The sequence below is a fragment of the Corapipo altera genome, unplaced genomic scaffold, assembly GCF_003945725.1.
Source record: "Corapipo altera isolate COAL_440 unplaced genomic scaffold, ASM394572v1 55, whole genome shotgun sequence".
Classification (NCBI taxonomy): Eukaryota; Metazoa; Chordata; class Aves; order Passeriformes; family Pipridae; genus Corapipo; species Corapipo altera.
The window spans coordinates 7,337,114-7,363,817 of NW_020884882.1; the positions used below are offsets into that span (position 1 = coordinate 7,337,114).

Here is a 26,704-nt window from a genome sequence, read left to right on the forward strand (position 1 = left end):
TGTGGGAGAGGGAATGGGCTTTAATTCTAACCTGAAACGCGGTCAGCAAAAGGCTGCTCTTGGTTAGGAAACACTGATTTTCCTAAGAAAGAAGCTCTATTAAAATTGCATTGTCTGACCTGAATGGATGAGAAAGAAGCAGGAAGTTCTAACCGACAAGTTAGAACTAGAAACAGGTAGAGTCATAGCAAGAAAAAAACAATCCCCAAATCCACAGCATTTCTTTTTTTTTTTTACCCACTTTATTTATATGTGTGTTTCTATAAACATTTTAACTACTGGGTATTTCATAAACCGTAAAAACAAACCTTCCTACCCCCAAAATGCAATCAAACCAGCTTGTCGGTCAGACACCAGTGATGCTGCCAGGGCAGGTAGGTGGTATCCCTACATAACCTCCTGCTGGGCGTGAGCCAGCAGCTCACTGCCTCAGATCCTGAGCGTCTGATGAGCCATGGAGAGGAGACAAGTTTAAAGACCTAGTTGCTCTCCTCCTCCAGGGATTCAGCAGAAGGAAAGGGGGGTGAATAAAGAATTTCCCTTGAGAGAAAGTCAGAGTTACACACGGAGGGGCTGCAACATCCACCTGGAGGATCAGGTGCAGTGACCTCGGCAGGCTTTGGAGCAGCCTCAGGGCTGTGTAGGTGGACTGAAACCACCGACCAAAATGCTCATTCATTACCAATGGCCCAAATGCTCCTTAGCCCCTTGTTTGCTGGGTGCAGGTGTGAGCAGCGGGCACTTCTTAAAACCGGCTCGCTCACTTGCCAGGGTACAAGTCTGTGGGTGCTGATTCCTCAGGGCGGGCAAGCCCAGCTGTAAGGCACAATGGGGAGGGGAGGTGTCAGGGGAGGCCCAATCCAGCTGGGTGACCCAGCAGTCATCGCCAAGTACCCCGTTGTCCCAGAGGAAAGCACCGTATCGCATGAGGGATGTGGATCTGCGCGTGGTCTCTCAGTTCCCCGGGTTCATGTCTGCACCATGGATGAGCCAAACCAGGCGGAAACAGATGGCCAGGAATCCAGTGCCCAGGAGATCCCCCAGGGCAGTGAGGTAGGGGATGGAGAAATTATCCGGATCCAGAGCCTTCCTCCACATCAGACGCACAATTAGGTCAGCCACGTAGAGCAGGATTCCCACCTGGGTAGAGGCAAGAAAGGCCCTGCTGTGAGGCAGCAAGAAGGCAACATCCAATCTCCTTCAGCTCACAGCCAGAGTGACATGGTCATGGCCGAGGTACCAGAGCTAAAAGGGATCACTGAGAGCTCTCACCATCCCCAGAGAAACACTGTTTCCCTGCAGGATGGAGCTGCACTGGGATGAATGTATCTGGTTCCTACCCTTTGGCATTGCACTGCCTGGCATCACCCTTGATGCCACTGCCCTGTGCTGCCAGCCACAAGTGTGAAGAACCCCACTTGAACTGCTCACCAGCATCTCCTGCTCAAAATACGAGTCTGACCACACCAAAAGCTTCTCCCAAAGGTACAGTTCCTACTTCTCATGCCTTGAATTGGACTGCTGCCATTCATTCCACCAGATACAGGGCTGCTTTGAATATGCAGGCAACCCCAAAGGATAACTTCTTTTTTCCATTAGAAATTCAGATCACATGTACTTTGTTTTTCCTAAAAGTCTCAGTGGACAACTGGAGTTTGAGGCAGTTTTTACATCAAAGTTATCCCGAGCAGCACTGACATGTTAAAAGAATAAAATAATTTCTCTTTTTTTTTTCACCTCAACAGTTTAAAAATCTTTGTTGTGATTTCTTTTAATACCTGTTTCATTCCCAGTTCTGATAAACAGATGGAAGAAAAATGCTTCGGTTAAAGATTAAAGACTGTTTTGTTAATTGAATTAAGAAGGGAGAGAAGGAGTTTGCTCTCCACATCTGTGGTCCCTCCATGGGAGACCACAGCACATCAGGAACCAAAGCTGGAGGTGGCATTTCTAAAGGTGAAAATTGGTTGAGGGAAAGGGAGGAGGAGAGGTGGGGGAAGCAAATTAAATAACAGAATCAGAGAAACTAAAGCTGGCTGGAAACTCAAGAGTTTTACACAGATCATTCCTTTGCCTCAATTCAGGATCAAATGCGTCTGATGGAAAATTTGCTTAACCTGTGCTAAACAACCCTCAGAGCTGGAGATGCCACGCTTTAAGCAATCAGTCCCACAGCTTTTTTTTTTCTATTTCTGTTTTTCCTAAGGTCTAACATAAATCTGCTTTTTCCATTTGAAATCCATGATTTCGTGTTTCTTCTCTAGTGACCACATAGTAAATGTTATTCAGTCCCTCCCTCCAGAAATTTGGTAGTTTAAAGGATATTAACCATATTTTTCTCAAGCCTCTCTTCTTTGGACTAGCTAACCCCTGTCCATTCAATTATTCCTCTGAGGTCATGTTTTTTAGGCTTCTGATCTTTCTCTTTGGGCTTCCTCCAGCTGACCTAAACTTCCCCCCTCATCTTTCTTTCTGTCTTTCTTTATAAAGTATAACGGAGGGGGAAAAAGAAACAGGCTGAATGCATTCTCCTCCACTGGCCTCCATGGGAATCTTTCAGGGTCAGTGGTGTTGCTGGGATGCTGCTCTTTACGCTGTCATTTATTCTGTGTATTTTCATGCTTGGCTTTAGTTGAGGAGTTACCTCGATGCATAAAGAGAAGAATAAATATTTTCCTTTACAACTGTGGCTGTGCTGCTGGGCTTAGGGTTGTGCAAAGGTCGAGAGAAACTGATTGTTTGCACACAGAAGGAATTCACCCGAAGACACGTCGCTGCTTGTAAGGCAAAGTGAGAGTCAGCCACCTCACCCTGCAAATTAATGAATCACTGATTTAAAAGGGCAAATGAAGTTAGAGCCTCTGTGGGTTCAGGCAACAGCCACATGCATTTCTGGGTGAGATGACAAAGCTTACAGGGTAGGAAAAACAGCAAAAGAGAACAGGTACAACAAATTGAATGAACTGCCCATTGCCTATCCAGAACTTTTATTTTCAAAGACGAACTGCTCAGGCCTGGGTTTTCCCTTCACTTTTGACCTACATGGCCCTGCCCCAATGGATTCCCATAATATGTGACACTGGTTTCCAAAATGAACGAGGAAACCTGCTGGCTGGAGTTCACTGCTTCTCACTTGCCCCTTTCTGGAATGACAAGTGGCAGCCTAGAAATACTTGGAGCTTAGGGACTCAAGGAGTGAACATTTTAAAACAAGGTACTTCCTTGTTAAATGTGTCTATGCACACTTACTGCAGCTCAGTGGAGGACGAGAACTTGTTCCTCATCTCACATCTGATCCCTCACTCACCCTAAACTGCAGTCATGCTCATATGGGAAACTAGACCCTCACAACCTGGGTGAAGTATTACCGGACCCACAGAAGGTACATGATGCTTGGTAGAAGCACACCTGAAATGACAGAAAAGGGTGGCTGCTGTTGGATGTTTTACCATGACTCCTGTTTAGCCTGGAGAAGGCTTTTTTTCTTGCTATCTGAGAGGTTCCTTTTTGTTGAGAGTTTGGGGGTTACCTGCAGCAAAGCAGCAGTCAGATAGAACATCACAAAGGTGAAGGACAGAGATGTGTGGCCTCCTTGCAGCAGATGGATGGTGTAGAGGAACACGAGGTGACCTGGGATAACCAGGAGGAACAGGACCCGGGCTGACTTGGAATTCACCTCTGCAGAAGACAGAGACAGAAAGAGGGGTAACAGCAGCTGCAGAGGGTAGGGGGAGGACAGGACCCATATTTATTGCATAGACTTGAGGCTGTCCCCTCCCACCAGCAACATTGCTAATGCCTTTTCTAGATCACACAGCAGTCAAGAGCATCTACAGAATCAGCCCAGCAGCTTTGTCTAGCACTGAAACTATGTGTCAGGGACTGTGAGCTCCATGCTGATCCACTCTGATTCTCGCAGACACTCCTCTCAGCTGCTCTCTGCCTCCCACAACTTCTGCTCTGTCTTACTGCAACACATTTTCCCAGATTATAGTTTGATCTAGCACTGATTCCTAAGCCAGCAGGGAAAATCAAGAGGAATCTGCAATCTATAAAGACAACAGACCCAAATCAAATTTTGCTGACGCTTAAGTATATCCAATGCTGAAGATGGAGAAATTGCTGATTTTCAGCAAGATTATGGTCTATTCACCCCTCTATCCACAGGTTATGGCTCTAGGCTGGCCATGGTTAAAATGACTTTCTATTAGATCGAATCTAAGATTCTTTTTCAATTACTTTCTTTAGTGCTCCCTGAAGGCTACTTTCTTTCCATACCAGTGAGCAGTGAACAAGCCTTTTTTTCACACTGCCCATTGCAAAGATGCTTCTTCTCTGATCTGAGTATTTTCCCTGTGAGGGGGAAGTTCTGCCTTTGAAACCCACCTAGACCTTTTCCAACCAGGCTTGGTAAAGGAGCTATCTGTGGTGACAGGCCTTGAGACATGGAGACCTAGGGTTCAGGGTCTACCTGATGAGAAGAATGTGGTGCATGGGTTGGGCCAATTCTGCCTCATCTTGTATGGCAAAACTCCAGGCATGCTCCAGAAGTGCAGGAATGTAGAAATTCGGCTGGCCTGGATGGCGACCAGATTCCCTCCAACACCTATGAGGGCAAAACACAGAAAACATGTAAAACACGTTCAGCACAGCAGGAAACATCAGTCTAAAACCTAGCCCAAGATGAGTCGATCTGCACTCACTTACAAGCTCACAGAGAGCAGCAGTGAGAAAAAGAGGAAAGCTGATCCCACACGTCAAGGTGATGCTGCACTATTCACTTTGCAGGAACAGCTCCTAAAAATCAAGAACGTTCCAGTGATCGTCTCCTTCTGACTGCTGTATTGAAAACCTTTTTCCTTGCTCCCCAGCACTGGGTGTAAATGCCACACAGCCTCTGGAGATAATGTAATTGCACCTGGTTTGACACAGCCTGTTAAAAACACCTGGGGAAAGCAATGCAGGCAGTGGCAGATGCTGCTCATGGCCACTTCTTGGATTTAGTCATCCAGAGAACCATTATTGTTTAAAAGACAACAAACATCACAGAGAGTAATTATATGTCTGTATTAAGGCATCTGACTTTGTCAAATGAGAAGAAATCACGAGAATGAATTAGAACCCAAATATGCTAGCTAATTAAAAGGAAATTAATTCCTTACAGACTGATTAATTCTAGAAAACATGAAAAAGTAGATACATTTTCCAGTAGAAAATAGAGGAATAATGATCTACAGAGTAAACCTCCACCACCCTGAGTATCTTCAGGGTAGAAATGCCACAGAAAAGATAAAAGGGAGCCAGGTGCTGCAGGCTTCTCATGTTTTCCCTTCCTTGAAGAAGAAAGTTCTCCATCATTAAATATGAGTTTTTCCAGATGGGAATCAAAGGCAAACACTAAGGCTATGTCACCGTAGCTGGAGATGGAAACTTTCTGAACCCTGCACTGCCACGCTTTGCAGGACTCCCCTGCACAGGTGAAGAGCTTCTTGTGCAAAGACAGAGAGCACTGAGCAACTCTGCCACCGGCTCTGCCAAACAGATCACCTGCCCCCACAGGGCGACGTCTGGGTCAAACATTGTTCAACTAAACTGCTGCTGACATACTCTCCCAATCAGATTCTTTGGGTAACCTAGCTGGAAAGGGTTTGTCAGTGAGGTGGCTGTCTTTACGCAGATCCAGTAAGGTGACAGCTGGGTGACACCCTCTGACACTGCAAGAGGACACCATGCTTTGAGAGTGGCATGAGGCCAAGCCTACCCTAGGAACATGGGTTTCCCTTTGAATGGGCCTGTCCTATAGGAACATTACAACAGCAGAAAAATAGACCAGTGGATCCTCAATGATACCAGGATCCCCAGCAGTTTGTAATGATATGTGTGTGTATAAAAGTACCGTGAGGATTCCAATAAATATAAATATACACACAAAAGGTCTTGAGAGATAAATATATAAAAATCCCTCTATATGCAATCCATATATATAATCTTTTATACATATACACATATCTAATCTTAACATATTGATCTTGTTCTTTTTCAACAATCTGTATAGGGGATGATTTCACAGCTCAAATTACCAAGTGGAGGGAGACTGACAAAGGAAAATGGATTTATTTTGACATCCTAATAGGTTTGATGTTATGAACAGTGTCAATGTAGCTCTCAGAGGCAGCTATCAGATGCTGTTAACCTTTCCCACAGCTCTGCCAGTATTTTCCAGCCCTGCCTGCTGTTTTTCTCCAGAGTTGCTTCAAGACATGAGTAAGCAAGGATGTAACGGGGACCAGTAGCTTTGCTTCCACTCATGATGGGAGGAGGGACTTTGAACCCTGACCTCTGTGTAGGGGCAACAGTGGATACCACAACCCTTGGGGAGGAGGAGGAGGTATAAATAAAAGCAGAGAATCCCCCATGCCCAGCCTACCATTAATCACAGGTGTGAAAACTGCCATGCCTTCAAAGTTTGGGTCAGTTACAGTTTTGTCCAGGATGAGCCCACCAATGCTGTTAAAAAAAGGACAGGCAATGAGTGTGGATCAATTCCTATGCTGTGAAAGTAGCACACTGAGATGGGTTACTGCATCTTCCCCATTGCCAGGGTTGGACTGATTTGCCCAGGTACCCCTGTTACAGCTCAGTCTCCACCAACAGATAACCTTACAGTTTTTGTTAATGTCATAATGAGTTCACAGAGACTTCCTGGCCCACCCGCAGGCAAAACTGGTAGTAGTTAGGGAAGCTTTATCACCCTCCCCCAAAGCTTTTTCACACTTCTCTACCAGCTTCAGAAATTTTTAAAAATTCTCTCCCGGATCTCAGTTGGATCTGAAACATGCAGCACAGGAGGAATGAACTATCTGACTCTGCATTAACCAGTCTTTTCTTTTTACAGCTGGATAAAAATGAAGTTGAAGCCTGACAATTTGTGATGGTCATCACCTCTGTTTTCTGTTTCCTAGCTTGCACCCACGTGATGCCTGGATGCGTGAGACTTAAAATGATTTGCTTTTTCCAGTGATTTGGAGGCTCCTTATCTGCTATCTCACAGTCTGTGGGAGGGCCACCAGTGGCTCAGAAGCTCTGGACAAATACCCTTCTGCTCTCTCTTCCAGTTTCACTTTTGATGGCCTTCTAAGTGAGCACAGGGTCTCTCTGCAGTGTGAATACACGTGTGGGCTTGGGAGCTGCTCCTTGGTTTACCTGCTGATGCTCATTGCAACAATAACCGGCTGCCATCCAGATTTCAGGACTTCAGCAAGAGAAGGGTTTTGCTTGGCAATAGCAACCCAGAGAGGGATCATGACAATGAAGACAGCACAGATCAGAGGAGAAAGGTATTTCACATCTGGCAAGGAAAAGAAATCTTGAATTAAACGCCCATAGCTTCACAGGTTGCCAAAATCAAATTGCACAAAGATGGGAAAAAAGGCAGCGGGACTCTTGTCCAACCGAGTTACGTTATCAGAAAAATCACATGAACCATGATGTTCCCCACAAAACCACCTCATTCCACTACAGAAATCCATACTAAATCCCTGAAATTCACTGCTGGAGGATGCTGTTTGAAAATCAGCAGGATTCAAAGCAAGTTAAATTTGAAGACGAACAAGTCTCCAATTCCATCTCCAACTAAGAAAGATAAAAAGTTACAAAATTTCTGGCTCCAGGGTACAGATCAAACAGCAGGGCAAGGGGGAAACTCCTGTATCACACTTAGGGCAGGCACCTCACACCTTCACCTAAAACAAGACGTAAGAGGTACTTTAGGTGGCAAGCCAGCAGAATTGCTGAACAGCTGGTCTGCTCTATAGGAACAAATGTTCTCTTTCACGTACAAGCCAGTTAAGATCTGGGGTTTCTTTTGTGCTAGCTTACATGTGTTTCCATTAGGCAGAGGCATAAAATTGAAGTGATTTTTAGAAGCAAAGGAATCAAAAAATAAGCAAATATGCAGCACAAAAAGAAAATAAATATTACTTAGAAGCACGAGAAACACCTTCAAGCAATGGGGCTGATGCCAAGCCTTTCGATACAAAACTGCTCCATCAACAGAGCTTTCCATCTGGTCTCTGTGTTGGGGCCAAAGGCAGTGAGATGTAATGCCGACTTTGCAGGTAATCTGGGAGATAAAGCAAACTCAAAGTGTGCATTTTTTAAAATGTCTTTGCCAGGACCTTGGGCTACCTGGATGAGATAGCACTGATGTGATGACATCTTCCATGAATCAAGGGCTCTTACACAAGGAGGTGCACTCTTTATGAGTGGCTTTAGCTGGCGCTGAAATGCAACCACTTCTGGGGTGTAAACAGCTGTAAAAACTGTTGTGTCAGTGCACTGAACCCCCTGGAGTCATTCAGGGCAGATGGGCTGCATGACAAACTTAGCTGCTATTCTGGGTCTCCTACCCACATCCCTTGATGTTTTGAGCAATTAATTCCTTCTTAAATAATGCAGACACAGAGCACTGGAGTCTATCAAACCTTATCAAAGCCCACAGAGAGACTCCTGGTGGGATGAATGGCCTTCAGTCTCCACATTCCAGTTCTGCCACATTCCCTCACATACAGCCCATAAACAAGCTGAAACCCTCTGGCACAGTTTGTACCTCCATTACGCAGGACTGAGAAGGATCAGAGTCAATTTAAAAAAAAAAATTAAAATCTTCACTGGCAAAAGGGTATTTTGCAAAAGGGAACAGTGCTGCATCAGGTGGCACATAGTACTCCGAACTTACAGTCTCATCAGTATTTTTGAAGGATACATTTTGGTAGGACCCAGAAGTTTTCACAGCATGACCATACCTTCCTACACAGTGGGGAGGGAAATTAATTTATTCAGTCACCATCAGCAATGCCTTCCTCCTACCTGCTTCACTTCATGCTCTCAATGACTTGGTGTTCGTATGATGAGTATTTTCAATCTCAGGAGGGTATTTAAACTACTCTGAAAACTCCACAAATTCCCTTTGCTCACAGCCATGAAGGTTATTATGTTCTTCTGCCCTGTGCTCCCTAGGAGATATTATCTGAGGTGTATTGACTGAAAGACAACCTAGCTTTACAGAGGAAGGTGAGATGGCATCATGGAAAAAGCCTGTTAAAAAAAATGCACTCTGAAGCTCAAGGAGGATTGGACAGAAGCAATTCATAGGCCTCTCCCTTCAGTGTGTGCTCCTTCACTCCCTCACTTGCGCTTACATATGGAACCAGTTATGCAAACTGAGAACAGCTGCCTCGCTGCTTCTGCTCAGTCTGAAGCAACAGTTTGAGTGTCAAATGGTTTTGAGTTTGCTGATCTTTTTATTTTCCCATTTCTGTTCTAGGTTAGGCTCATGGTAAATAGCCTAACACTTTAAAAGCAACAGTCAGGCATATATCACCAAGTAGCAAGATGTTTTGGGCTTTTCAGAATCAACAGATGCCCAAGCCTTTGCCAATCAGCAGCACAGCTTAACACCATAGCCATAAGTCCTAGAGTCCTGCAAACATGAAACACTGCAGTCTGCCTTCTTCCAATTTGATGTCTTGTTCATCCATGACTCCCCATGCAAGAAGGTACAAGAATATTTTACAAATGCTAAACCCCTGAAATTGCTTTGCGAGAAAGGACCTGCTATTACCCACCCACAGAAAATAGTTATGCTTGGCTAGTGACAGATCCAGGAACAGAGTCAGAGTCACATATGCCAACCTTCTGTTCCAAAGCTGCACAGTATCTGTTGGTCATTTCTTTGACAGATCCCAGTTGTGTTTCTTAGAGCTCTGCCTTCCAGTTTGTTACTAATAGAAACTCTGGAAAAAGCCTCTTCAGTCACCTTTCTACCCCAGTGGCACAACAGCCTCCATTCTGAACCATGCCAGAAACAGGGAAGCACCCTGCAGTAATTTCACAAGGATTCGTCCCTTCCTTGCTGAGCTGCAATTCCCTGCTAAACACTGTACCTATGTATTTGAAGAGTGTACTGCTGATTCCCGCCAGCAGGGAAAGGGTTATCAAGTCTCCAAGGCTTGCTGCTATGGGTGTGGCAACATTGTCTGGATTGATCCCAACTTTCCTTGCTCCGATGATCACACCAATCATCACCAGACCTAGAGAAGACACAGAGCAAGCATCAGAGAATGTATCCTGCTGTGTTTCACCCCAGAGCTGCTGTTCTGGCTCCCAGAGGGACATGGGGATCTAAGAAAAGTGAGAAGCAGATTACCCATACCAGCACCACGCAGCTGGAGATTGGACATCCTCAGGAATTCGCTCTCTTGCTTTCACCAACCTGAAGGGCATGACTGCCCTTATGAACTGTTCCAAAGGCCCACAGGCACACAAGCAAATTCCAGGGATCAAAGGAGATACCAGCAGGCAGCCCAAATGTAGAAGCTTCCCTCCTGAGCAGCCTAATCTTGGCTGCCTTGAAGGAGGACCAAGCACGAAGCACACTCAGAGATAAGCACACAGCAGGCATGCAGCCCTAGTGCCATCCCCTGCTCTGGATTCCACAGCACAAAGATATTTTCCATATTAGACCAAAATTTCTCAAAGTTTGAATCACCAAGGAGAAACAAGCTTCTTTACAGTAGCCTGCATTAGCATTTCAGTCCATCCATCAAACTGACCCTTCATGCCCCAGAGCCTTTGGGGCTGCTTTAATTTGCACTGTGTGGATGTTGATGCTCTGAGCATTATGGAGATGGCCCACATCACCTCTCTTCCCTTGTCCTTTGAGCTGCATCTGGAAAATTCAGCTGCTTTTTGGCACTCTTGGAGAGGAGGGAAGTTTTGCTTGCCCAGGTGAGTTAAGGAATACAAACACCAAACCCTGAGGAACATGTGGGAATCTCTCAGACATCAGATCTCCCACAGGCCTGCAGATAAGCTAACTGGAATAAACCCTGCCTGGCCAGCCTCCACTGCTGTGTGACTAGCAAGGGTAGCCTTGAGACAAGACAAATGACATGTTTTCAAAGGCCTTCCATGGTTGACAGTACACAGCAAAGAAAGCTCAAGAGATGGTGGTTCCCTCCAGCTCACAACTCCTCTGTGCTTGTCTATACAGCCCCACCAGAGCTGACCATACAGAGGATGATCAGCTCTCCCATAAGAAATGCCACATGTGCACCTTCCTTGATACAAAATCCCCTATATAGAAACACATCCTCACACAACATGGCATTTCCACAAGAGTCATCCTAGACACCCACACTCCCCTCGCCACAGCACAGTTCATGCTGTTTCCCTCCCTGGCCATAAAAATAGCAGCTTCCCGTTGTGCACACCCACACACAGGCTGCCTGTGACCATGTCCAGGGAAGAAACTAATGCCAGCAGCAAGCCTGTGACAGTACAGCAACAAAGCCTATCTGTATCACACCAAGCAGGGAGATTGTAGGGAAGAGTAATGAAAGCTGTTTTTAACAACTGCCTCATGCCATGCTTTTCATGAAAGGCATCTACAATCACCCTTTGACTCCAGCTTCAGGATATGCACTTGTTCTAACTTGTTCCTTTCATTTAGAAAACTTGCTTTATTTGACTCTGCCAGCTGACTCTATTCGGTGTATCATGCTGCCCTCGTATGGCAGACCTACAAACTGATGATCTTCAGGCCGCTCAGAACAGATCCTACCATCCAGCCCACCACACTTCCCTTGAAGGGGAAGAGCCAGGGGAGAGGAGTGCCCAGCTGTGAGCTCATAGCAGGTAAGCCACAGGGCTGGCCACAACCCTGCCCAGGGTATTGGGTGACCCAAGTCCATCTTGAGCATGGTCTGGAGTTGTCTGCTAACAGACTCTCCATTTCATGCTTTGTGCATGATATTAGTTCAGCTTCCCCTAGAGAAAGGGCCAGTGTAGATGGCTCATGTGTCACCCAAGAGACATGAAATAAGTATGTGTATGTTTATGTACTTCCATGCACAGCATGGGGCATTTTTGGTGTGTCAGGTGAAGGACATTCTGATTGCTGCTGTGGATGTCAAGAGCCCAGCGAACAACAGATCACGGGAGAAGAGAAGCATAGGCAGGATGCAGAGGGGATGAAAGCAGCACACATAGGACTAATGCTCCCTGCATCCCTCCTCCCTCTGCCAGACCAGAGGGATGTCAGCTGGGTCTCCCCAGCAGAAGAGGCAGTTTATTCCACACCTGACTGCTGCATGTTTGATCTGAGGAACCAAAAAGACTCACCAAGTGACAGTGCAGCTATGAAGGCCGTGGTCACGCTGCTGGCACACAGCACAGCAGCCTGGCTCAGCTCCACAGAGCCCTTAGAGATGGCCCCCAGGATCACAGCAGCAACAGCAGCCAGTAGTCCCACCACAGTGGCCTGGACCTGGGGATCAAAAGACAGCTGGTGAGCAATCATCCACTTCTGTTTCCAGGCAGCCCTGGCTCCACACGACTGCAGTGCTGTCACATAGCTCAGAGGGCACAGCCTGGCACAGATGCTGATTGCTTATGTATTTAAGCAGCATCCCTGTGAGGCTCCACTAGATTCAAAAGAAATCCTGACAAAGTTTGGAGAAAAACTCTGAAGGTCTGCAAAGGCCAGATAATATTTCAGCAAAGGACACTGAGTCCATCAGCAAAGGAGTAACCCTGGTCAACACAAAAATGGGCTCCCCATCAAGGTAGCACTCCTGAAAGCTGAGGAAGGAGATAAGGGAAAGCACACAGACACACGTTGCAAGCCTTGTGGTCTTGCCATGTGAAAACTCTAGGCTAGTTGCTGGATTTTAACAAGCAGAAAGAGCTACAAGAGGCACATTTCTCCCACCTCTCCCCTCCTGCTCAAGGCTGATTCCCAAACACTGTCAGTAAATGACAGGCTTTATTTGGGGCTGTTGTGAAACAGGGATTGTAGCTCCCCCTGCAAAAGGAGTTTTTTTATTATTTCAGTTTGCCTACAAAGACAACGAATGTCTAGATATATTTTGCAGCTAAACTACAAGCTCTGGGTCACACAGAGCTTTATTGGAAGTAAAGCCCTGGCTCTGCTTGGCTCTGTTGAAAATACCCACCCCAAATCACCTGCTCTGGGTTCAGCACTGCTGGGAAGAGATGCTGTTGGTCTGCAGCATAGCAAGAGAAAAGGGACTTTTTCATCTCCCAGCTGAAGTGACTCACCTGGATAAGGGCTAAATTGCAGGTGGCCATTTTCCATTGCTTCTGGGCATCATCCATCTGTCCAGTGTTAGCCTAGGAGTCAAGAGAGATACCCTGAAAGCCTGTTTCTGTGGCACAGGTGGCTGCTGAAGGCAGTTTCACCTGGTCCCTGTAGAAAAGAGGCTGTTAAAGTCAGAGAGAGGCAACTGCAGGTCATCATCCCCCAGCCTTCCCTGCACTTGCTTCTTGACACTTCTCCATCATGCTCTAGCCCAGTGTCCCAGGGGCATCAGAGGTTCACATTGGAGGTACAGAGGCACTACAGGGCACCCAGCTAAAGGTGGAGTGGGCATATCCATCACATCCCACACAGAGAAAAAGCTAAACAAACTAAAACAATTTTCCTTCTTTGTTCCTCCTAAATTGCTCTGTTAAGCTCCAAATTCTCCTGAGACGTAACATAAACAGCCCGAAGTAAACAAAACAGCTTAGGGAGATACAAGAGATCAAATAGAGTAGCAAAAGCTGCTGCATGTTCCAAGAAGCCTCAGTCTGCTCCCCCCGAGTTAGGAGAGCTGGGAAGCCCTGGCCTCTCAAGAATCAATACCCACAGAAAAGCAATCCAATACTGAAGCTGACAGCTGTGGAGTCCTGTCTTTGTCTCCTTCATGTGTCACAGGGCCCCAAATATCAGCAACTGGCCACCCAGGGATTAATTCACCTTCAAAGCACAGATGGAAATTCTTTGTTCCAGTTACAAAATGAGGGCAAACACATTATTTAAACACTCACACATCACTAGTTTCCACTTAGCAGAAAAGGGCATATCTCATACATATTGTGATTATAAAAATGAAGAATCTCCTGATGTCTCCTGCTAATCACCCCCCTCCCCACACACACACAGCCACCACCTTGTTAACACTCACAGCAGTAGAGAGCCTGGATGCCAGTGTCATCTCCAGATTGCCCTTCAGGCCAACCAAGGCAGGAACCAGGATAAACACTTCAGTAATTGTCCGAAACACATCCCAGTGCTGGAAAAAAACAAAGGCAACAACTTCAGTTTATGGTGCTGACCAGTCCAATGCTGTTGCTCCACAGGTATCTGTACATGGGGGCAGATGCTGCCCTGTTGCACTTTGTTGTTGCATTTTGGAGTGAAGGAAGGAATTTTCAGCTTGCAGTGTTCTTTCTCATCTCATGCACAATAAAGCACTATCCTAACAGGGAAGGGTCTTTCTTCCTGAGGGTAACAGAAGATTTTGGAAAGCCACAAATTAAAATGTGTCTTTTGCATTAGCCAAGAATAACATGAAAAATAGTTAGGGTTCACAAGCCAAATGAAATACAGCATGTTCTTCATCCTTTGCACTGACACTGGATACATGAACATCTATTGCTAAATAGACTCATAAAAATAAACACAAAGATCTGAAAATGATCTAACAACAAAAAGTTGTGTCTGTCTTCTCTCACCAAACTTCAAACTAAGCATCTAAGACTGGTGGTGGAAGGGAAGGAGATTTGTGCATCTCTTCTCCACAGGCAGTTCCTAAATCTTCCTGTTACCAAGTATGTTCCTAGCACAGCTGGAAAAAGGATTTTGAATTAAGATATCTCATAAGCCAAACAGCTGAGCCAGTATCTTGACTGTTGTTGCTTCTCTGAAGCTGAACTATACAAAGCTGTTGGATCAGCTGCAACACTAGAGATGATCTGAAACCTTAAGAAACTTTGTTGACTGACATGTCTTCTCTAATTTATGGCCCATACAGTGCCTTGGAACATAATTCATTCCCCCCTCTGTGCATTCAAGGATGTGCATTCCCCCCTCTGTGCATTCAAAGTCCCACTGTAGCCAGAGAGGTTTACATCAGGATGAAATCACAGAATGGGGTAGCTCAGTGTGAAGTAAAACCAACAACCACCTAAGAGCAGAACACAAGAAAAAAAGACTGATTGCTGTGAGTCAGGTCACAGGTTCATCTAACCCATGATTAGCTCTACCAGTAGTCAAATTCAGGTGTATATAAAACATATCTAAAATATGACAAGTAAATGGGATAATTCTCCTGTGTATTTTCCAGCCTATGACTGTCCATCACAGGGTACAGAGCTGGTGGGGCTTTTCTGCATACTTATCACTGATAAAAGGATTGTTCTTTCAGGTGCTCATCCAATCTCCCCCCTCCTACCCATGTGCCATCCCGTGGCAACAATTTCCATAGTTCAGCTACGTGTCATGTGAAGGATCAATGTGTTCATTAATTTCATCTTGTCACTCTCTAGTATCCCATGATGGTCCCGAAATCTGGCACTAGGGAATAAAACAAACAAGAGATCCCTGCCCACCTGTTTCACATCCATTGTGATTCTATAAACCTGAAAGTCTAGGAGGTTGGACAGACTGAATAAATGTTGACACATTCAGCTGTCTGCCTGTTAGGAAATATGTGCAGGGTGTAACAGCTTGGTGTTTTGCTTTGGCTGTGCCATGGGAAGCTGTGGGAAGCCAGTGGTGTGGCTGTCTGAGGGGAAGACCTCACAGCTTCCTTCTCAGGAAGCTGGCATGAAAGTGGGGCTGAGCCAGTCCTGAGCACGTGGTGCAAGACACCCCTCAGACGTGCAGATAAGAGGCAAAACATTATTATCAATGTAAAAAAGGCATATTTCCTGGCAGTAGTGGCCTGGAAACAGGCATGTTTCAAAATGTTAAAGGTAAGTTAGTTACTGTTGAGTAAATAATCAACAACACAAAAATAATCACCTTGACACACTATAATTTTGTATAAATTTCTTAACATGGAACCTAAATACCTGAGGAAAGCTAGGGGTGGACATCTCTTTTAAAGATTAATATCCCTGTCTCTCTTCTTTTTGATTAAGAATAAAGATCCAAACAATCTTTGAATCCTTCAAAAGAAAGAGGAGGAAAAACAGACTTCGTAGTCACAATGTTAAAACCCCCACCCATTTAAAATATAGAGATGTGAAAACATTTATACTTAAGACCTTGCATATGTTGCATATAAAAAGATGTATAAATAAGAAATAACAAAACCCCTCGACCCTTTTTATTTCCTGTGCATGTTACCTTTGGAAAATATGATTTCAGTATATCTAGGTAAGCTCCAATACTTTTGTTCATGATAAATTTTGCAGGTCTCAAACCATCATAACAGAAGTTTCAGCATATGAGGTATGACTTTTTGAGACTCTGCTTTATATACCATTAAACTTCTCTGAACAATTAATAATCACACAACCGTACTGACAAAAAAAGCTGACTTAATTGCCTCTATTTGAGTCTCATTAGTGACTCACCAACAGCCTAAGGACAGATTCATAATGATTTCTACCACAGTATCCAGGACTCCATCATGTTAGCAACTGCAGAAATACAGAACAAACAGATGATGCCTGTGCCATTGACTTGCAGGACTGTCAGGACTGTCAGCTGGAGGAGTGGGTGAGCAGGGCAGGTTAGAGCTATGCAGGCAAGGAACTACTTGAATAAAGACAGCTGAACTAAGTCTAGGAGTTGTCTCTGTCCTTGGAGATGAAAACTGGCCTAGAAGGAACAGAAACATTCCATGCAGTATTGCAAACCCACACAGGGACACAGAGCCAGAAAGAGACTCTTTCCAACTTCACATCTCCATAACAGAGCTTCAGCCCTAAAACTGAGCTCTGAAGAAACTTGGTTAACCTTGTGTTCCACTGCAGCTGGTCCCCACAGCAGCTGGATCTGACCAGGGGGTCCCTCAGAGGAAGAGAGGCTGTGATGTGCTGAGCCAGCCTCCCCAGCTGCAGTCCAGCCTTGCTGTAGAGCCTCACATTGTCCTCACTGTCCCAAACATGTCCTGTTACCTCTCCAGGACATCCATCTCCCATGGCAGCAGCTCAGAAGCCTCAGAGGTTTTTCATTGCTCTGAACAACTCAACAGAAATATCAAAATATCCTGGAGTAAAAAAGGAAGCTATTACAAAATCCTTTGCAATGCCCATCATCTCATGGGCTTTTATCAACAAAGGACAAGGATATCTTATGTCTGTGACTTTCACGTGGACTGTGTCCCATTGCGGTGGCATGGAAGGGGAGAAAGAAAGGGAAGCTTTCCTCCTGAATTCTCTGGTTTGAAATCTGATCATGCAGCTTCAATATGATTCTTCACCTTACTGTAAAAGAGTGGGTCAAGCACTGGCAGGGCCCTGCAAGGTCTCCAGCAATGCCAACCAGCCTAGAATCTGGATCAACCAGCTGGCCAAGGATCACTGGAGCAGATGCAGAAACATCCAACAAGAAAAGACCAGTGCCATGCTATCAGCCCTGCAGAGAGACTGCATCATCTGCACACCCAGGAAGAGAAAATGGCAAACAGCTACTTCTTTGGGTATCTTTTTATTACAGTATGAGAGACTCAGGTTTGAGCCTTAGAGTCAATTAGGTTCGACAAATCTCTCTTGCTGGTTTTTCTTGTAAACAGTAACATGAACATTTCTTGGTTTCATCCCAGGATGGATCAGAAACTGCTAAAATCCTGGCAAGTTTGATAGGACACAGACTAGCAATTTCCACTTTGTTGTCCTCTTTACAGCAACATCAGTCCTGAAAAAGAGAGTGTCAGCTCAACTCCCAGCACAGAACCAAATTATTTCAAGATATTTTGTATGTAATAAAACAAGGGCAGCTGCATTAAACTCACACATATGCTCTTGATACAATCCTTGAGCTTGCTCATATTTCTCCCTGTCAAAGGCAAACAGAGTTTCCTAAGAACATTTTGCAGTGAATGCAAATAGGATAAAGCATTCCTCAGCCAGACCAACCACTGAAAAAATGGGCAAATCACAGACTCCGGGACCAGAAAAACCTGTAGTTTTAGTCGTGTGAGCCCTCATGATAGGCAATATAAGTCTTACAGTACCTCAAGCAAACAAACTTAGACTCAAGTTTTAGTTGGACAGGACAGTGAGTTTCTAGCTCTCACACTTGCAGCAAGAAAAGCTGAAGACAGAGACAAAGAAGCACAGAAGAGTTCTGCAAACCTTTAAAGGCTAAGATCTCTGGATTTTCCCAGCTACTGGTTTTGTTTTTAGATGTTGTTGATACACGGTTGTTGACACTGTGACAGTTCACCTCACTAACATCTCTCCTGTGCCAACCGTGACTCTCAATGCACTGGGCTGCCTCCTCTGGAAATTGAACCCATGGACTGATGGCTTCTTTTTCAATATAGTTGGAAAAGCCTTCACCAACAAATACAGTTCCTATGGTTGCGCTTTATGTGTGACTCCATTTCAAAGAGTCTAATGAACAAATACACAAACTGGGCTGCACGCTGGTATTTAAAGGACACATGCAACATGGTATACATGTGTTTTCCATCAGCTTGGATACAGTTACATTTTTGAACAGGGACCGGTTCTTAGCAAGTGTATTTGATTTCTTCACTCCAAGGTATGTACTGTGTCTCTATCCTTCTCTGAGATAACTGCTAACATCTTGGGTACTTTGAGAACTTCTGTAATGCTGCAAGACAGGTCTGTGCCTCAGCACGGCACAAGGTGGAGATGACAAACAGCACAGCAACAGTGTGAGCCACTTCAGTTAACCCTTCTTTGATATTCCTCATACTCCCTTTAATTCAACTTCTCTGTCCTCTTTGTTTCTTCTAATGTAAGAAAAAAACAGCAAGGTATTGTCTTTCCAAACATTCAAGTATCCATATTTAGCTCCTCTTGTGGTATTAATGCCAGAGAATCCAATATACTCCAGTGAGCTCAGACTGCAGGATATATCCTTGGGAAACTCTGCCAGACTTTTGATTTGTAAATCCACTGGCATGAGACACCCAAACTAGATCAAATTTTACATTTCTATTTGTGCCACTGGTACAAAGGAAAGACAGATGGGATAGATTCTGGCAGTGGGCACAATGGTGTAAATGCAGCAACACTCCCTGGAAGTCAATGGAAGTTATTCCAAATTTATACCCACTTCAGAAGCTGCCTGAGAAGCACTGTTTGTACGCAATGCTAATTGTTTTATGCTGACAAGCCTCTCATAACAGTATCTAAATGCCTTCTAGACCAAATATTACACTAGGTTGTTTGCAAAGAACTGAAAGCGTGAACTTTCTTCTAAGTAAGACAGGTAGCTAATAACAACCCTGACCTAGATTTCCTTATCAGCAATTTTTGAAGGAAAAAAATAATATCATGCAACAGGGGAATGTGCTGTACTCTGATCCAGTTGCTTCATAGCAGTCACCCCCGAAGTGTTTTAGCTCAATACAGAAAAGGGAGCACTCAGCCTAATGCACCAAGTGCAGTGTTACACAGCCTGTCTGAAAGCTGCTATCCCACTTTACAAGGAGCCCACCTACTGATCTAAAGAATATGGATACTGTCTCTCTAGCTCAGGAAAAAAGCCTACAGCCATCCTGCTGATTGGCTGCTAGGACCACACAAATTAAAAACAAAAAAGCACAAATACTCAAGGTCAGTGTCTTAGCCCCCCACCCCCCCACTACAGGTTTCCTAACCACATGCACCTACTTGAACAACATCCATCAAGAGGCCAGCAGCTACCATTCCCAAGCCAGCCAGAAGGAATGGCACGAAAATCTGGGAGGCAATGGAGAATGAAGTCTCTGGGAGAAATCCACTGGCTGATCTGGTCAACTTGCAGGTGAAACCTCTCAGTTTCTTGCCGTGGAAGCACAGTTCCAATTGTAACTGAGTGACCACCATGGTCACACACTGTTACCCCATGCTCAGCAGGGAAAATGGAGGGAGATCAGGACATCATATAGATCCTTCTTGTAGCTCTCTCCAAAGTCAGAAGAAATGTTTTTCCTCAAACTACAGTAACAATGCCAAATTGGTTTAGCTTCTTCTTCTCCTAGGAGCACATCCAGAGGATTGCAGCAAGGGTATCCTCCAAAATTGATTCAGCTGGGTTGAGCTCAGGTGGCAGCAAACTTGATGGACACAATTTCTCTGATTTATATCCAGGGGGAAATTAAAAAAGAGAAGAGAAGATTGCAGAGACGTCTGAGGATGAATAGAAATGAACCCACACCCCATTCAGCTCCCACCACTTCGGCAAAAACCAGTAAGACCTGCTCAGGCTACGGCACTGAAAGAGTGACAGGTCATGCAAGAATCCCTCAGCCTGCTCAAACGCACTGGTGTCCTTTCTCCTCGGGTTACATTTCTTGTCAGACCGTGGCTTGCGTTTGATACGACGGTTTAATATGTAAGCCTGCTTGAACCGGCCCCAGTCCCTTCACTCCCACCGTAAGCACCACTGAACTTTTCTCACTGTCCCAAGGCTGAGGAGGTGGGGAGTTAAAAACCCTGATCCATTTTACGCTTCTTCAAGGTGAAGAAAGGTCAAGGAAAACACGGGGCCACGTTTCTCACAGCCGACGATATTACACAGGTCTCATCCCCAGGCAAGTGACACGGCTGAGCCAGCTGGTGAGAGAAGATCTGCACTTCTGGACCCCGGCCCCTCGTGTCCCCTCCGTGGTCTCCGCAGGATATAACAATCGGTCTGTGCCAGCTGTACCTCTGAATGACTGGCTCTCGGGGAAAAAAAAGTTCAGAGAACCAGCCAATAAGCTTCAAAAGTGAACACCCTTATCTGCTGTCATCACTTCAACTTTCTGCTAGTTTGCAAAGGCCAAGATAAGAGTCATAGCCAGAGCTTATTTAAGGTAGCTCCATAATCTCACTACACCGCAGGCGAGGGAGAGAAAGGACACTCTCTGAGCTGGTGTCCCTGCCTGTCCTAAAGTGAAACACACTGCTTCTGCATGCTCCTGGGAAGCTGATGTCTGAGAGAGGGGATCTCATCCCAGAGACTCCATAATAAAGCATCTGACACGGGGTCAAAAATCAGAGCTGCACCATGGCCACATACGGCCAAAAAGTTTTATCCTGTTCAGTAAAGGCTTCAGCTCTAAGTCACACACGTAGGGAAAGGAGTCAGGATATTATGTTGGGGATCCTTTCTAATAATTAATTTGGGTAGACTAATTCAATTAGAGGGTCAAAAAGTTTTAAAAACACAATTTAGGATGGATCAACCCCTTCCCAAACACTCTCTGCAGAGAGACATAAAGATTAATGACTTGTGGACCTTCCTTCAAGGAAACAAAAGACAATTTCTGGAAAACTACCATAGGTTTTTCAAGGTCTAATAACATGCACACCTAGTCCCACACGCCGATGTATCAGTCAACTGGATCGATGTCAGGCAGAAACATTAACGTAAAGAAAATATTAATGAGTCTGAATGACTCAAATGCCATTAAAAAACAGAGCAGCAACACAGCCTGTACCGAAGCACCAGCCTGGCAGGGTTTATAAGTTTATCACGCTTTGGCTCTCCCTGTTTCTAAGCAAGCACCATAAAAAGCTCTCAGCTGATGAATCAGTATACAGAGAAGGTAATTGGTGCAGGTGACCCGCGTGTGTACACTGGGTCATTTTATTATGCATTTAAGGAGCCTCTGATAAAGATCCGCACCATATTTGTCAGCAGAGAGATGCCTCATATTTTCCTGGCAAAGAGATATACCATATTTGTCCACAAAGAGATGCATCAGGTTTGGGAAGAAAGAGAGAGTTGCTCAACAGTGGGAAAAAGATTATAACTAGCTGGAGAAAAAAACTCCAAACCAACCACCTTATTTTCATACCACTCTTCAAGGCAAAGCCTGGGGGGGTACGCTGCTGCCCTTCTCTGCACACAGATACACTGTATCCCCACGCTTGCAAACTAGCCAACAAGTAGCATTGCCTTGGAGGAGTCAAAGCAGAAGCAGACTTGGGTGAGTCCTGACCCTGACTTAGGGCCTCCATCCACTGCCACGGTACAAAACACGGAACAGAAAGATGACAAGTGCCAAAGAACACAGTTTCATATGTACCTTATCATCCCTGCAAAGAAGAGACAGGAAGACAAGTGAATGCTTTTACAACATTCCTGTTAGCAACAGGCAGCACTATTCCAACACCTTGGACTCATGGGATGACAACGTTTTGCAGGGACTGCACATCCCATTTGTTCGAGTACTATCAGTCTTGACTCTTCTCTTCCCACTTTGGGAAAGGGCAGAGAAGAGAAGTTAAGTGGGGAGACTGAGAGCAGGCAAATGCAGAGCCCCACAGCATCCACTGTTGTTCCACAGAAACAGCAGTAGCAGCCAGGCAAAGGCCAGGACTGGCTCAGGAAGGAAGGGCAGTGTCCAGCAGCAGCGAGTCCATGATGAGACACACTCAAGTAGCCCACGATCATGCACAAACAACCTCTGTGCTAGTTGCCAAAGGCCTGTACTTTCTATGAGATGTGGCATGGGTTGATTTCCCAGACTCTAAGCACTAACATGACAGCTCTTTGTGAGCTCTTCATTTCAAAAACAGAAAGTAGACTTTTGCAGTTTCAGAGGAGAGTGAGGTTTGCCTCACATTCTGTTCATATTAGTGGCCCAGTTCTTCCTAGAAAAAAAAAACCAACAACCAAACCAAAACCAAACCAAACAAACAAACAAAAAAAACCAAACCAAAGCAAACCAAACCAAACAAATAAACCCAACCAAACAAACAAAAAAACCCAAAAAACAACTCCCAGAAAGAAACATTGAAAGAAAAGCACTCCTTCAACGTCATAAACCCATCTGCAACTTATTTCACACTTTAATAACTCACAACAGGAAGCAACATACATTTAATGTCAGAGATCCATAGGGCTGGGCAGGTCTAAACAGTCTAAAAAATAAAATCAGAAGTGGCTGCTCAGCACTCAAGAGTCTCAGAATAATGTCAAAGGAGACACAAAGTAGTTTGTCACTGGGTTCTGGCTTTGCCTTGGCATTTTGTGATCTGATGAGACATTCTGCTGGGTATTGAGTACATGCTAAGGTCAGTTAAGGATACTGTGTTGCTCTTAAGCCTTTACAGCTCTTCTAGCTTAGGGAGATCAACCCTGGGTTAATAACAAAGTAACACAGCTCCAGATTTGTGAAAGTTGTCAATGCAAGCGCAGTAGTTTCAGTGTCACTGTATCAGATAGGTCAGAATAGTCTGACCTCACAGCTAGTTAGTCAAATAATAAGGGTTAATAAAAAGGTATACAGTAGTTAGAGTCACTCAGAGTGCAAAGGCACAGCAATTTATAATCTGGAAATTAACTGCATCTTTAAACTGTCTAAAATCAGGTGCTCACCACTATCTTAAAGCTCTGTACTGCTGCACCACAGGAGGGGAGGTCTCATCCTGACCATCTTAGAATCAGAACCTGAACTGGAAGAACTGAAGTCATCTGTATGAGGCCTTAGTCAAGGATGTGGTGCACAGGCTGGGCTGGGCTGGCTGTATGAAGTGTTAACAGTGTTGGGCTGGCTGATGCCTTGCACAATGAAGCAGCAGATGCAGGAATATCCAGAGTCACATCCGTGAGTGATACTGCTCTATCTACTGCAGGAAAGCAGTGTGTCACCACAGCCCTTGGGGCTGCAGGCCACCCACCCTCTTTCAAGGACCAAGGTGAGATCTTTGCACAGGGCTGCACATTTCTACATAGATACCTCATGTTCCTTGTGTACACTTTAGCATCATATTGTCTTTTTTCTCCAGGGGAGAAAAGGGGCCAAAAAAGCCCTACATACTGTCTCTTCAGAGCCACACAGAACTACTTAGTAGCTGACTGAAGGACATGGTGGCATGTGAAACTGCTGCAAATTCTCCCTTACTGTGCCGTTCACAGAGTAAATCCTCTGCCTATAAAGAAAAGTCCCCCACCTATCCCGTATCAGGTGTGTCAGATGAGTTTCTTTCCCTTACCTGAACATAATCCAAAACCATGCCTGCCAAGACCATGCCAAGCCCAGCTAGGAGGTATGGCAGGAGCACTTGCAGGCAAATTGAGATGGCTGACTCTTCCTGTGACTTTGCCATGGCCACTTTCTCCTCAGCCAACAGCTTCTGCTGTGCATGCAGAGAGACATCCTCTGCCTCCTGGTTGCCAAGTCGGCTCTCTCTGTGTTTACCCTTGCTCCTTCCTTTGTGCCTGGATCGCTCTCCATTCTTAGTCCTGCCCTCTTTCCTCCTCTGCCGAACTTCCTCACCTTTCATGGTGGCTTCCTTGAATCACAGTTTTTCTGAAAAACAAAGTGAGAAACAATGAGATAACAAAAAGAAGTATCCGGCAAGTGAGAGACAGGAAATCCTTTGGTATGTTGTGTACTCCACTAACCTGAATGCAAATAACCACCTACTCCCCAAACCCCAAACACTCTGCTGGCCCAATTACTAGTACTTTCAACTTTGTATAGCATCCAACCAATCTCCCTTTCTGTAACAGCATCTCATCCCAGGCCTGTGTTCACCCTGGAGTGCTTGCTGTGCATCATGGCTCTTACCCTGAGAACAAGCAGAAGAATTCAGAAGGCGCTGCACATGGCCTGAACCCTTGGGAGTTCCTGAATCATTGGGAGTCACAAGAACTTACGAACTCAGAAGAATTCAATCCTTTTCAGGGTCTGACCCCTAGCCATGAAATGGGAGCAGTTGACATCCTTATATTGTAGCATCCTACAGTCACACAAAGGACTGGCATCCAGGTATGTACTACGCATAGTACCTAGCATAGTACATCTAGATGTCCACCACTCCTCAGTAACAAGGCAATTCTTTGATCTTCTCTCTAATCTGGATACTTCTCCTTCCTTTTGTGCCTTAGTTGACATGCTTACACCACATGACTCATCTGTCTATAGAGAAGCTGCAGTGACCCCACACCATCTTATAAGAAAAAAATAAACATGAAAAATTGTTGCCATTAGCCCTATTCCTGCCATCACATTTCTTGATAAAATTGTCATTCATACTGCCTGTCCCACTGCTGGCCCAGGCAGTGCCCTGAATCTTTCCCCATCACCTGCTGCCAGATGTTCCCTGATGCTCTCATTGCCAGGATGGGCCCCCAGCGCTCTGAGCCCCTGCGCTACCCCAGGTAGGGATCAATCCTCTTCTTGCCCAACATCTGGCGAGCAGAGGAAACTGCTAGGAGGCCCCAACCACGGCTGGGGAGGGGGAGGGCGGAGGGATGGACACGACAAAAGTCCTCCTTGGCGGGAGGAGAAACGCGGCCCCCGCTCCCCCGCGGCGCTTACCGGCTCGGTGCCCTGCCCGTGCCCTGCCCGCGGCGGGGCTGTGCCCGCAGGCCCGCGGGCGCAGCCGGGACGATGCGAGCGCGGGAGGCGCCCGCCACATCTGGGCGCGGCGGACGCGGGTTCGAGCCCGGCCCCCGCCCGCGGAGGCGGCGCGGTGCCGTGAGTGGCAGCCGCCGGTCCTGCCCCGGCGCCGTTCCCGCACCGCGGCTGCCGCAAGCCCCGCGACGCGCTCATCCCCCTGTCCGTACCAGGGCGGACAGCCCGAGGCGGGGATGGAGGACTCCCAGCTGGGACGGGTCCCGCTCGGGGAAACAGCCCCCTGGAAGGCAGCGCTCGGGATGTCCCGAGCACCCCCCGCTCCCCACCCCTCCGGGCCTCCTGCCGCCCCCAGAGCCCGTGGCGGATGGTAGGGAAAGGGTGACAGCTGTCAGCGTGGGCAGCGCAAACAGGAGGCTGCAATTACGAGCTGCGGAAAGACGTTTCCTCTGTTTGGGTTGGGTTTGGGTTTTCTTTCTTTTTTTTTTTTTCCCCTCCTTGTTTTGGCATTTGCAAGAGCTCGTGTTGCAAGCTTCCTGTGCAAAAGCCTGCCTCCACTAAAACTCCTGTTGATTTGGTTTAGTTTTTCTCTCCCTTCCATTTTGAACCAGCGTGTTAGAAATGTAATTGCAGCATCTGTCACATTTAAGCACATAAATCTCATTAAGCACTGAAGTAACCATACTCATGCAAGTCTCCTGAATCATGCAGCTCTAATTTCCAAAACAATTGAGGATATTAAATCATACCTCAGCACCAGAGCAAACTTATATCCTGCTGGAGTCTCTCAGATGTCATGCTACGTTAAAGGGCTCTTACAGATAAAACTGTGCCTGTGGCTCAAAGCAGGGCACACCAAAAGGGGTTGAAGGTTTTTGTAAGTGGCAGTAATGAAACCCTGCAGCTGCTGCGTGTTGAGGGTGCACGTTGACTGTTGAACGTCACTCTGTAATGGCAAGGCTCAAATTTCAGCTCACTTGGTGTAATTTTATGTCTTCAATTTGCAACTGATGCTTCCCTGAGAGTGGTCAGAAGATGGTGTCTTAGTGCGAGAAATAAGAGGGGAAGGAACGCAGTTTAAAAAAGTAACAACGTTGCCAGGACAGTTTTAGACCTGTTATTCTCCTATCACTTTACCACTGAGCTTTAAAGAAAAATATCTACAGAGCAAGCAGAAAGTCTCCTGGGGAACTTGGTTGACAAGGGCATTTTGGTAATGGTTCCAGCTCAGTAATGAAACCACTCTACCAGGGATCTCCTACCTAAGTCTAACCAGGAGCTACAACAAGAGCTCCCAGCTCCCTGCCAGACCTCTTTCCGTGTGCAGAAGACCTGTTTGGCTTGTGTACCATGACCTCATGTACCAGGCAGAAATC

The 26,704-nt window shown here is 45.8% G+C and overlaps 1 protein-coding gene across 4 annotated transcripts; it reads right to left on the bottom strand.

The window, feature by feature from the left end:
- Positions 1-223: 223 nt before the first annotated feature.
- SLC41A3 (solute carrier family 41 member 3) lies at positions 224-26,211 on the bottom strand. Of its 4 annotated transcripts, none has more exons than XM_027640174.1 (11): positions 26,078-26,211; positions 23,962-24,278; positions 14,031-14,138; positions 13,123-13,194; positions 12,184-12,328; positions 9,945-10,091; positions 7,204-7,348; positions 6,428-6,507; positions 4,472-4,606; positions 3,530-3,678; positions 224-1,140 (listed from the first exon to the last, which is right to left on the bottom strand). In XM_027640174.1, the coding sequence occupies exons 2-11, from the start codon at positions 24,250-24,252 to the stop codon at positions 955-957; spliced, it is 1,458 nt and encodes a 485-aa protein (XP_027495975.1). In that variant the 5' UTR covers positions 24,253-24,278; positions 26,078-26,211; the 3' UTR covers positions 224-954. The 4 variants fall into 4 exon arrangements, with proteins under 4 accessions (XP_027495975.1, XP_027495976.1, XP_027495978.1 ...); XM_027640175.1 differs by lacking the exon at positions 26,078-26,211 and adding an exon at positions 25,293-25,370; XM_027640177.1 differs by lacking the exons at positions 23,962-24,278; positions 26,078-26,211 and adding exons at positions 15,247-15,421; positions 19,666-19,778.
- Between the last annotated feature and the right edge of the window lie 493 nt (positions 26,212-26,704).